General features: G+C 40.2%; 1 protein-coding gene across 5 annotated transcripts in view; it reads right to left on the bottom strand.

Annotated features, from left to right (window-relative positions):
• The window catches only part of LOC140603084 (uncharacterized), a 60,235-nt gene that overhangs the window by 26,686 nt on the left and 21,039 nt on the right, over nucleotides 1-12,510 (bottom strand). For 4 of the 5 annotated variants that reach the window (XR_012006128.1, XR_012006127.1, XR_012006126.1 and 1 more), the window contains 3 exons: nucleotides 6,462-6,548; nucleotides 5,110-5,175; nucleotides 2,805-2,873 (listed from right to left, as the gene is read on the bottom strand). Coding sequence is in view for 1 of the 5 variants with exons in the window: in XM_072773636.1 (XP_072629737.1) it covers nucleotides 2,805-2,873; nucleotides 6,462-6,548 (156 nt within the window). In the remaining 4 variants the exon portion in view is untranslated. The remainder of the gene's footprint in view (nucleotides 1-2,804; nucleotides 2,874-5,109; nucleotides 5,176-6,461; nucleotides 6,549-12,510) is intronic. The other variant, XM_072773636.1, reaches the window with a different exon arrangement.

The following is a 12,510-nucleotide window of genomic DNA, read 5'->3' as shown; positions in this document are numbered from 1 at the left end:
TAGCTCAGAAATGTGGATTCTTTAGGAAGATCCAGAACTGTGTTAGAATTAAGGGTTTTCTGAGTCAACAGAGGTGTTACATCTCGGCTGCTCCATCTGTACAATGTAGTGTGGGGGGTTCATTCTGTATCTCCTCTAGTCACTTGTTCTCTGCTTGTGCTGGGAGCCGGGAGCAATAGTCATAGGCTACTATTTCCATGCTCAACAATTCCCAGTCTAGCTGGGGAGGTGTGTGGAGCTACCTCTTCTTTCCTTCCTCTGCTCTTCCTCCTTTCAGTCTCTCCACCCTCTCTGCCCCTGCCACAAGGCACCAAACACCAAAGAGAGGCTGACTCACACTCCTGACAATAGTGAACCCCGTGGAGACTCCCCTTGTTTCTGTGCTCTTGTCTGCTGCCTGACGCCTGCTTATGCACAGCTTCCCCCTCAGAAGTGGCATGGTCCTGTCTCTGACATTCTTCTATCTTGTTGTTGTTGTTGTTGTTGGCTCCAAGTAAAGGTAAAGCCCAAAACCAAATAGGAGCCAGCCCTATAAACTCCAGAATCAACCTAAGATTATTGACAGTGGGGCCCTCCATGGTGCCTGTAACTCAGATGCTCGGAGATCTGCTCCCACCACGTTAAAGGGAGAGTACAGCAGTCCTTTCTGAACAGCTGTGCTCCATCTTCCAAGTTCCCTGGACCTTTGAATAAATGAGCTCTCCCAGGGCTAGAGACCGACAGAGGATCATTATTGTTTTGGTTCCCGATGCCTTTGAAAATATAGCCAATGTTTTGTACTAGAGATGATGTGGACCTAGGAAACCAGAATTTTACTATCTATTTAATTTGTAAACCGTGTCTTTTAAGCATATGCTGTGGCAGATGGTAGGTGATACCACGGTGTGTTTAGTTAGATGGGATCCTTGCTAAAGTTCACCTGCCCCATCTGCATACTCTGGAGGCCAGGACATTCTAGTAGCTGTGCTAAGAAATCCATCAAAACCAAGAAGCCTTTTTTTATAGTAAGTAATAGTCATGGATCTGCACTAATGAAAATGCAGGGCTTCTCTACCCAGAGTGGAAAAAACCAAGCTGAACCCAGTATCAGCGATTTTCCAGCAAGGCTGTCACTGTGATCTGTGATGCGCTATCAAGATGAAATTGGAACCAAGTGTACTTTATTCAGGACATCTGCAAGATAAAAAATATAATGCTCCTTTTCTATCTTTGTGACATTGTTCGCAAAGATGTGATTTGGCTGTTAAAACCACTTGCGCTGTATCTCAAGGCTAAGGCTGACAATTCAAATAAAAGCCTCTCTCTCTCTTTGGTTTGTTATCTGAACCACAGTTAGCTGTCATGGCAATTCTATATACTGGGGCACTTGGGGAGGGGGCGGTGAGGCGTTTGACTGACCTGCTATAGCTTCCCATCTGACTCTGTTTCTGAGCTCCATTTAATTTCCTGGAGTTCTAGAAAGTTGTTTGTTTTGTTTTGTTTTGTTTTTCCATATTAATGCCCTCAAACCAGGTGCAGTGTTAAAAGACAAACAATGGTGTTTAATTTTTAATAATTTTATTATATGCACTTTGTAGAAAATTTAAAATATACGTATGAGCACTAAAAAGAAAATAAGATGCCACCATTTTAGATGAGTCCTATGACTGTTTTCAATGCATCTCCTCCCGGTGTTTTTTTCTATGCCTGCATATGTGTGTGTGTTTGGGAGGGGGTGTGTTGGTTTGTTTTTGTTTTAAAAAAAAAAAAAGGAAGGGGTGGGGCACCTGGGTGGCTCAGTTGGTTAAGTGGCTAAGCATCTGCTTTTGGCTCAGGCAGGTAGTGATCCCAGGGTCCTGGGATCAAGTCCTGGGTCAGGCTCCCTGCTCTGCGAGGAGTGTCCTTCTCCTTCTCCCTTTGCTCCTTCCCTCCACTCACGCTCCCTCCCCCTCCCTCTGTGTGTTAAATAAATAAAATATTTTTTGAAAAAGGAAGGGGAGAACTAAAGGAACAATTCTGTGAGCTCCTCATTAACAACTATGGACAAACATTTTTCCAACAACTTTTCATTCCTCACAGATGTAGGCACACTGTTTTTTCCTATCATCATTAATCTGCAAGGAACACCATTCAGATAACTGTCTCTCTAAATTGTCATAAATCACTTCAGAGTTTTCATCAAAAGAAACACTAAAATGTCTCTCAGTTCTACAGAGATATAACGTTGCAAACAGAAGCTCATCTAAAACACTCATATTTACTGGCCTTCTGCCTCTAGCTTGAGGAAGCACTACATTCTAATTTGCTTAACCTCAAGCCTGCTCAGAACCTCAAATCTACCTGATTTGTGGGGCCATCCTGGCCTGCAAAGGGTTCCCCCAAGATGTTCTACTTACTACTCCTTCTCCCTCTAGGGTGCCTCCGGCTTCCTGCAGAATAAGTCATTCTTACAACCAAATCCAAAGGGACTCATTCTCTATAAGAAGGCCACTTTCAGATAAATATATGTGTACATTTTCACTGGAGACACTAGGTCATCAAACTGGTATTGAAAGTTCATTAAAGGACTATGGGAAAGAGAGATGCACAGTTTAAATTCAAGAAAAGGAACACTAAAAGTCACCCATTGGAATCTACAGTTGGCCAACAGCTACTCATGCAGCCCCAATATTTGGTATTCATTAGTTTGTGACATTGTCCTTTCCTATGACACACTCCTATTAAGGAATCCTCAGGGAAAACTGTAGTAGTTGAGGAGAAGGAGTGTGGCCTCTTTAAAAGAAATTTAGCTTTTGGAACAAGAAAATGGCATGCAGTGCACTTACTTGTCTTTTGTCCTCTGAACTGACCTTGCATCAAGTTCAAGCCAACCAGAGTTGGGCCAGAATTTCCATCTGGAAGGCAGAGAGGTTAGGATTAGCCAGGGGTTGCCACGTCAGCAGCAGATGCAGGAGAGCCAATGTTCACATAGAAACTTTAGGCAGATGGGTGCTTGCTTATTTTATTTTTTATTTTTTATTTGATGTAGACCATTTTCAATCACATACAAACTTTTTAAGCTTTTTGACAGGTGAAAGTGGAGGGATTGAAGGCACAATCATTGCTTGTTTTTTGAGAGTTAGAAATCATAGTGTACTGTGGAGCAGATCTGAAATCTCATCCTCATCAGCAGGGGGTGAATAAAGTCTGTTGTGTGCAACTGCTATTAAATTCCCCTTTCTTGGGTGGTGGAGGTGAGGAAAAGGGAGGGATAGTCCAAGTTCATTGGTACATTCAGAAAAAGTCTGGCTAAGATGTGGCTTGATGATTGCTCCTAGAAGAAGCTGCATACATGTTCAAGTCTGTAATAGTTTTCTCATTTCAGGACAAGCATGAGTCTGAAGTGTTTTGTTTTGTTTTAAGATTTTTATTTATTTATTCATGAGAGACAGAGAGAGAGAGGCAGACACACAGGCAGAGGAAGAAGCAGGCTCCCTGAGGGGAGCCAGATGCAGACCTCGATCCCAGGACCCTGGGATCATGGACCTGAGCTGAAGGCAGACGCTCAACCATTGCACCACCCAGGCGTGCCCTGAAGTGGTTTTTTCACCTCCACTCCCAATTATTTCCCCCATTCCTATTACCATTTTAAGCTATTTATAAATAACAAGGAAATAATTGACACTAGGTGAATTCACTAGATGAATTCCAGATTTCTTTTTTTTTTTTAATGTTTATTTATTTATGATAGTCACAGAGAGAGAAAGAGAGAGAGGCAGAGACACAGGCAGAGGGAGAAGCAGGCTCCATGCACCAGAAGCCCGATGTGGGATTCGATCCCGGGTCTCCAGGATCGCACCCTGGGCCAAAGGCAGGCGCCAAACCGCTGCGCCACCCAGGGATCCCGAATTCCAGATTTCTAAGCAATAGGTTAATCTTTCACATTAGGACACAACCTGAAGTAAACTCATTGATTGTATAGTTAAAAGTTCACAGCACTAGTGGCAATCTCTTATCCAATTGATTTCACTTCGCTATGCTAGTTTTCATGGTGAAATTAGTTGAAGATCCAAGTAAAAACCATCAATATGAGTCAAAAAGGAAAAAAGCTAGAAAGCAGAGTTTTCAACTATAAAAATATTAGGTTCAAGACACGGCACAAAATGAGAGAAAATAAAGCACAATTTCATTTCTTGTAGAACAGGTTGGGGTCAGGGGCACTTCCATTAAAAATAATATTCAATAAATATGGAAATCAGCCATTCTCAGGAAATGTTGGGAGACTTAGGAAGAAACTTGCAGGTGTTGACATTTTTACTGGGTAACAAATGCTGACCACCAAGGAAATGCATCAACAAATGCCTAACCTAGGAAAGAAGGAAAAGAAGAGAAAGACTCAATCAGAGCAGTTCTTAGAAACTGAGGAAGGGAGTGGTGGCTGGGGAACTGGAATAGACAAGGAAATTGCAGAGTGATCATACCCAGCTGGTGGTGTGAGAGGAAAAAGTAGAGGAGGACAGGAAAATATATGAAATGGACAAGCTCACAAAACAGAAATCCCAATGAATGCATGGAATCGAGGGTGTTTAAAGGACTATTCATTGAAGGGAATTGCCTGAGACACTAATGCAGGTGCCTCCGCCATCACCTTGAGTGGAAGGCAGATTTTACACTATGGATTGAAACAGTCATTTTCATTTCGTAAAGCCTACATCCCTGGAAAATTAGGTTCCATAAATTGAGATTTTTGTTACATTAAGCTTTACTATGAACTTTCCAGTAGTTTTAGAGGTGTAATTTATTTGAACCATTTGGAAGTATAGAACAGGCTTGTAAGATAAAATGAGTCAAAAGTTAAAAAATTAATTGAATAAATCTATTGGATAAGTAGTCGAATAAAACTGATTTTTCAGGAAAAATAAATTGCATATCAATTAATAAATTTGAAATGAAATAGTCAACTTTCAATTATCAATGCTCATTGAGAAAAGGCAGAAATGAGAAACAAGATCCACAGAGAACTCTGAAATTTCATTTCCATTTCAATCTTTTCCCCCATATCCATTCCAATTTTTCTATTGAACTAATTTGAGTTTTAAAAAGCCTCTGTTTCCTTTCTAGTCATTAAAAAAATCTTTATTAATGGCCTACCTTACGTCAGGCCTTCAACAGGGCATGTAGGAGAAAGAGGCCAGGGCCAAGAGGCTGACCAGGACCCTAGTAATAACAGAGTTGATTTCAATTATTTCCTGTCATCATTTCAGCAAAATGCATAGTATAAATTAAAATTGATTTTAAGGGGTACCTTGGAGGCTCAGTTGGTTGAGCGTCTCTTATTGGCTCAGGTCGTGATCCCAGGGTCCCGGGATTGAACCCCACATGGGGCTCCCTGCTCAGTGGGGAATCTGCTTCTCCCTCTCCCTCTGCCCCTTCTCACTCCTGTGCTCACTCGCTCTCTCTTCCTCTCTCTCTCTCTCAAATAAATAAAAAATCTTAAAAATAAAATAAAATAAAATAGATTTTAAAATGCCCTTAACAAATATAGATATCCTTATCACAATCTTCTCAACTAGAGTTTTCACTAGCTCTCATTCTTAATTCTGATGGACACAAAAAAATGGCCTCTGGGGAAAAGTGGAGATAGAAGAGAAGCTAGGAAAAAGCAAAAGACAAGTATATAAAAAATTAAGGCACAAACAGAAAAGGAGAGTGTAATTCACTTACAAATAATAGTGAAGTTAATCCCAATTTTTCCTAGCAGATTTAAAGTTGCAAAACTGGATTTATAAATGTGAATGTCATGATTGACAAGCCAAAGACTTATGTGAAGAGGATGTAGGAGTGAGCAGAAATGGCATCTATTCTAACAAATAGCCAGGAAGAAAAGGTAGCTGGAAAAATCAGTGAGCAGGAGCATCTGATCCACATTCATTACAGAAATGACCAGTTAGGAAGTCTACGACACAAGGCCATTCAGGGGGAGCTCCTCCTACAAATCACTTTCTTACCTTCAAACACTTGAGGTGCACCTAATAAATACTTTTTGAGCCAGTAAACAAAAGAAGAAAATAATGAATGATGGAGCCACTGCTCCATACATCCTCTTGCACCTGCAGCTTTCTGCTAGGTACTTCCTTAACCTTGGCTCCTGTTGGGCTCCTTCTCACTTACCCATGAATAAGGATTCTTAAATTACATTTACCAAGACTTTGAACTTTCATGGGCTACACCGGCCAAATGATCTGGTCTATTAATTTTGAGGAATATGAATAAAGGCAGGCTGTAGAATTTCCAAAAATAAGATTAATAGTCTTATTCGTAATTCTATCACTCATTGGCAAAATGGAAAAACAAGCATTATGTTGCCAAACACCACAGAGATAGCAGATATCTTTATAAAGATAAAGAGAAGTGCCCCCAACTTGAGACCTCATGCCTGACACCACACCTTTCTGCTGTAGTAAGACATATACTATGCATGTAATCTTGACATCAATACTCACTTAGGCATCCATGATGACACTGCAGGTCTTGACACAGCTGCTTCCAGCTGTCTACAGAGGCAGCACAGGCTCATGCTAAAGTGAAGTCTGTAAAAAATAATAATAATAAAATAAATAATAAATAAAGTGAAGTCTGTGATGCCAAGGGTTGAGAAGAGAAAATGGAGAACACCACAGCTAAAAAATGTCATTTGAACACAAGCCAATGCCAACACTTGGAATAGAAGTTGCACCTGGGTGCTCAGCCATTTAAGCATCTGACTTGATTTCAGCTCAGGTCATAATCTTGGGATCGTCAGATTGAACCCCTGCATTGGGCTCCATGCTCAATGCAGATTTTCTTGAAATTCTTCTCCCTCTCCCTGTGCCCTTTCCTCTGCACATGCACTAAATAAACAAATAAATAAAATAAAATAAAATCTTAAGGAAAAAAAGAAAAGAAGTAGCACAGATCCCACCTAACTACAGAAATCCAAAAGGAATTCTTCCAGAATCCAGTGCTTGATCATACTATCCCAGGAACCAGGGCTTAAGTAATAATAGCAAACTCTTACATACTGACACCTATACATATTTTGTCTTTTACTTATTTTTTAATTCCAATATAATTAATGTACAGTGTTATATTAGTTATAGGTATACAATAGTGATTCAACAATTCTATACATTATTCAGTGCTCATCGTGATAAATGTACTCTTCATCCCCTTTATCTGTTTCACTCGTCCTCCCATTCATCTCCCCTCTGGTACCCACCAGTTTGTTCTTCATATTTAAGAGTCTGATTTTTTGTTTGTCTCTTTTTTCTTTGTTCATTTGTTTTGTTTCTTAAGTTTCACATATAAGTGAAATCACATAGCATTTGTCTTTCTCTGACTATTTCACCTAGCATTATACCCTCTAGATCCGTCCATGTTGTTGCAGATGGCAAGATTTCATTCCTTTTTATGGCTGATTAATATTCCATCATGTATACATACAACACCCTCTTTATCCATTCATCGATCAATGGCCATTTAGGTTGTTTCCATATTTTAGCTATTGTAAACAATGCTGCCATAAACATAGGGGTGCACATATCTTCAAATTAGTAAATAGTTTCATATTCTTTGGGTAAAAACCCAGTGGTGGAATTTTTGGATCATATGATGATTCTATTTTTAATTTTTTGAGAAACCTGCATGCTGTTTTCCATAGTAGTTGTACTACTTATACATTTTTTTAAAGCCCTGTAGGTGAGTCTAACAAATAGCCAAGGTTGAGAACTATTGCTATAGCATTACAAAAGCTTCTAATTCTTTCTCCTACCTCCTCCATGTTTCATCATGAAAATAACAAGTTCTTAAAACATTAAAAAAAATGTCACTAGGTAAGGGTATTTGAGAGTGTCATAAGACCTGCCCAAGACTAAATCCTTAGAGATACACTTATCAATCCCTAATAAATGGGGGAGTTTACAGAGTAAAATTAAAGTGGTTGACTGGCCAAGGCAGTTGGAAATGTGGCCCATGCCTCAGTGAAGAGAACAATATGATCTCTTTATGGCCCTTCTCCTAAGTTTTTTACTCCTATAGGGGAGAAAAAACCTTTTTCCTTTATCCATCTTATATTTGTTGGCTGGAGCCCTGTGAATTAGACCAAAAAAAGAAACAGATTAAGAAGAGAAAAATAAGCAGAAGTTTATTAATGCGCACTGCACATATACATGGGAGTACTCAGTGACAAGCAACTCAGTGGGGTGGTTAGAACTTGGGCTTATAACAACAAATTTTGTAGAGAAGTGACAAGACAAAGAAAAGGGCTTTAGGCTTCTAGGGATGGGTAGCAAACTTGGGAAGGTAAATATATGAAAAAACTAACAGAAGATAAAAGTTGTTTTGGCAAGGTTTGTTGTATAGATTCCTTCGGTGCCTGCCATCTCTGGATTTAGGATTTATAAGAGTCTAGAATTGTCTCCAGTGATTCAGAATTATCTTAACCTTCCTGGCAGAGAGGGAGAGGGCAGAGAGGTTTTCTGTGTGTCTGCTTTTTTTTTTTTTTTTTTTTTTTAATGCCTTCGGCTCAAAATAATCCTTATGCCAGAGTGGCGTATTCTGGGACGGCATACTCTGAACTCCTAAACCCCTCTCAAAGCTGTTTGATGGGCTGGAAAGTCCTCTGTGAACTCCCCACCAAGTTACTCTTGCTATATCACCACCCAGCTGATTTCTTCTTGGCACTTGTCACTGAGTAACTTGTAATTACTTAGTATATTAGAAGTGATATTTTGAAAATTATTTAATTAGCTTTTCCTGTTTGCTTTTGTACTAGCAGACCCAAGGTGTCCATCTGCCATGGGGGAGATTAGAATTATAGGGTAGTATTCACTTCTAACATGCAAAGTAGGATTATGCAGTAAAACAATAGCTTTACCAGCCAGCCATTTGTACTGAAAGGATTTTCCAAAGTCCTCTAATATCCACTTTATTAAGAGCCAGTTGGTCGTGGAGTTCTCCTTTTGTGGTGAGAAGCTATCCCTTTTACCCTTTGACAGGAAAGCTGGTGAGGCCTTTTGCTTCATAGGGGTAGGATATAAGTCAGAGAATAGATAAAGAGAGAAAATGAGAGCGTCAGCAGACCAGCTTTAAACCAGAGAGAGGTAGTTATTGTAGATAAATAAGGATAATAAGGGTAACACCAAGGACAAATATGAGCTCTTGCTGTCATCTTCTCTTTGGGATTCTGGGCAAGACGACTCAACACAGCACTGAGCTCCTGTGAATTAACCCTGCAGTGTTATTTGGCCCAGAAGCATTTTGGTTAGTCCCGTGCAGCCTTTCTGTGGATACATGTGCCGTTTCTGTCGGGTTTATTGAAATATTGAAAGTAGTTTTACAAAGTGAAGCCATAGTGTCTGTACCTACTCCTGTCAATATTTTGCAGGACAATGAATTCTAGACTCCCAAGCTGGAGTCAGGGGCCCATTTTTTTTTTTCTTATCAAGTACCAACATTTCCCCAATTCCCAACCCAGAAACTATGAGTCTGTAAGTTTGCTTACTTATTAATCAGTCATTATTTATTGAGTGTTACAATGTATCAGAAGCTAGGATAGATAGAGCTGACACAGAACTTCTTCAAAGAGTTCACAATGAAGTAGGAAAAGGTGGTCATGTGAACAAAAATTATAATATTGTTATAAGTGGAATGTGTCCTCCAGAAAGATAAGGCTCAATTCTTAACCACCCGTACCTCAGAATGAAAGCTTATTTGGAGATAAGGTCTTTGCGGATGTAATCAGGTGCAGGGTAACAGACTATGCCACCCCCAAAATATGACTACAGGAGTTCAAGACACGCCCCTCCAAATTATGCCACTTTGGTATATGGATTATTTTGAACCTCAAGCAGTTGAAAAACAGCAGATGCAGGGAAAGGCTTTCTCTGAGTTCCCTTTATCTGCCTAAAGACAAATTCTCCAAAAGAAACTCTGACTGTCCCAAGTCCCCTCCCTGGGAATTGCATGAACCAGGGAAAATTGATTCTCATCACAGAAGACACAAAAAGTGGACATCACACCCAGACAAACTTTGTCACAAACTCGTACCTTCCATCTATGCCTCTAAGGGCTCATTCATCTTTCCTGTAAAAATCCCTTATGCTCCCTAAAAGGCCAACAACATCAGTCTTCTCCTTTTTCTATGAAGATGGTATTTAATCCTGCATTCTAAGCCACCTCATGGAGTTACTCATTTTTCTCTAGATATGTCCCATGTAGACATGAGGTCTTATGATAATAAACTTCTATTTGTCTTTCTCTATGACTCTGTCTTTTATTAAGGGACCTCAGAATGGTGAGGGAAATTATTTTTCCTTTTTCCTTTCCTGCACAAGTTAAGATGTGGTCATCCTGGAGTAAGGTGGGCCCCAATGCAATGGGACAAGTGTCCTTTTATAAAGAAGAGGCACAGAGGGACACCTGAGTGTCTCAGTGGTTGAGCTTCTGCCTTCAGCTCAGGGCGTGATCCCAGTCCAGGGATTGAGTCCCGTATCAGGCTCCCTGTGGGGATCCTGCTTCTCCCTCTGCCTGTGTCTCTGCCTCTCTCTCTCTTTGTGTCTCTCATGAATAAATAAATAAAATCTTTAAGGAGGAGGAGGAGGAGGAGGAGGAGGAGGAGAAGAAGAAGAAGAAGAAGAAGAAGCAGGAGGAGGAGGAGAAGGAGGAGGAGGAGGAGGAGGAGAACACACACACACAGGAGAGGACACCATGTGAAGAAGTAAACAGAGATTGGAGTTTTGCTGCCACAAGCCAAGGAAAACCAAGGATTGCTGGCAACCACCGGAATCTACGAGATAGAAATGGAACTGATTCTCTCTCAGAACCTCCAGTGGGAATCAACTCTGCCAACACCTTGATTTGGGACTTCCAGCCTCCAGAACTACACAGGGATAAGTTTCTGTGGTTTGAAACCACCCAGTCTGCAGTGATTTTTGACATTAGCCCCGGGAAAGTATCACAAGTACCATGTGAGGAGGGCTTCGACAGGGCATTTACACAGTCTAGGGAAGCAGAGCTAACTCATGCAAAGAGTAGGATGTTCTGACTCACTGGAGTGGCATGAAAGTGGTTGGAAGTGGCAGTTGCATGAAGTTTCCAGCTCAGTCAGAACAATGCAGGAGACCTAGAAAAGAGACTCCTCCATATTCAGAAAGGGTTCCATAGCTCTGAAGAGAAACCAAGCATGTGGTAGACCAGAGTGGAATTCAGGTTTAGAGTATCTGGCAAGTTTTCCAATTATATGGGGAAAGGAAATGAGGAATCCATGACAAAGCTTGAAAACAGACCAGAACATGCCTAAGTACATGTGAGATCCTGTAGGGCCTTAGGTAAAGGAGCCCTAGGAAATGAGGCATCAGGGAACAATGTAAATTCATAATCTGTAGATGCAGTACAGCCAGCCACTGGTGCTCTGTGGAAAAGGGGGATGAAATGTTGCTCAATCTGTTTCTCAATGAGATATTATCATCTTTATTATTATTACTTCCACCAAGTTGACACTTTATCTACCAAACTGATATTTCAAGAAAGGCTTTCTTGGTTGAAATGGATTCCTATCTTTTTCTATCAGACTCCAAAAATAAATCCATACCCTAAAGACTACATATTTGGAATTCTAAGGGGTTTTCTAGGTAAAATCTACTCTGCCATCTTTTTAAACAAACGAGTTCGGTTGCACAAATACATTCATGCCAAACCATTTCTAAAAGAAATGCACTTTAAGCTCCATAGATCATGTCTGAGTTTTTATTCCAGTATTAGACGTCATTGTAAATCACAGAAAGAGCAGAGGTGAAAAGGCTTGGGCCATCAGTTCACATAGCAGGAAACGTTATTTTTTAAAAATTCCAATTTAATTGAAATTATTCACCCAGGTAAATATATTTACCTTGCAGGAAAATGTTTCAAGATACAGGTAGGAGGAAACACATACATTTTTCTCAGATTACTGAGAAGGATCTTCGGCAAGTCTTTAGGAAAAGCACATATTGACCTTCTATTTTTCAAGAACTGATTATTCAGGTCTATCTTCTTTCTCCTACTATTGACTGATCAAAGTCAGGGAGAAATGATGGGTGAACCAGGAGCTCCCCAGGTCCTTTGCAGTCCTTCCTGTTAGTACGTTGGCATTTTAAGCTTTACCTCAATTACAGAGTATTTCCTTCAGAAGGAGTTATTTTATGTGTCATAGCCTAAAACCTCGGCACCCAGGAAGCAACATTCTTATGCTCCTATGGGTAAGGTCAGCTCTACAAATCCAGAAATAAAGCAAGATTAGAAAGAAAAGCAAAACAGAAAATTTACATGCAATTAACGACCTGAAGTCCAAATGGCTGGCTTTGATTAACATGTACCCTTTTCCTAATGCTAATCCGCTTGTGCATTTATTGGATTTCAAAACTGCAGCCTATGCCCTCCAGCCCCAGCAAACAAAGACATAATTTAAAATACCAAGACACAAATGTGCTATCTATTACTGTGTAAAAGAGCCATTATTACAGTGACTTATTTTTT

Source organism: Canis lupus, chromosome 13, assembly GCF_048164855.1.
Source record: "Canis lupus baileyi chromosome 13, mCanLup2.hap1, whole genome shotgun sequence".
In the NCBI taxonomy this organism is placed as follows: Eukaryota; Metazoa; Chordata; class Mammalia; order Carnivora; family Canidae; genus Canis; species Canis lupus.
This window is presented reverse-complemented; position numbering and strand designations above follow the sequence as displayed.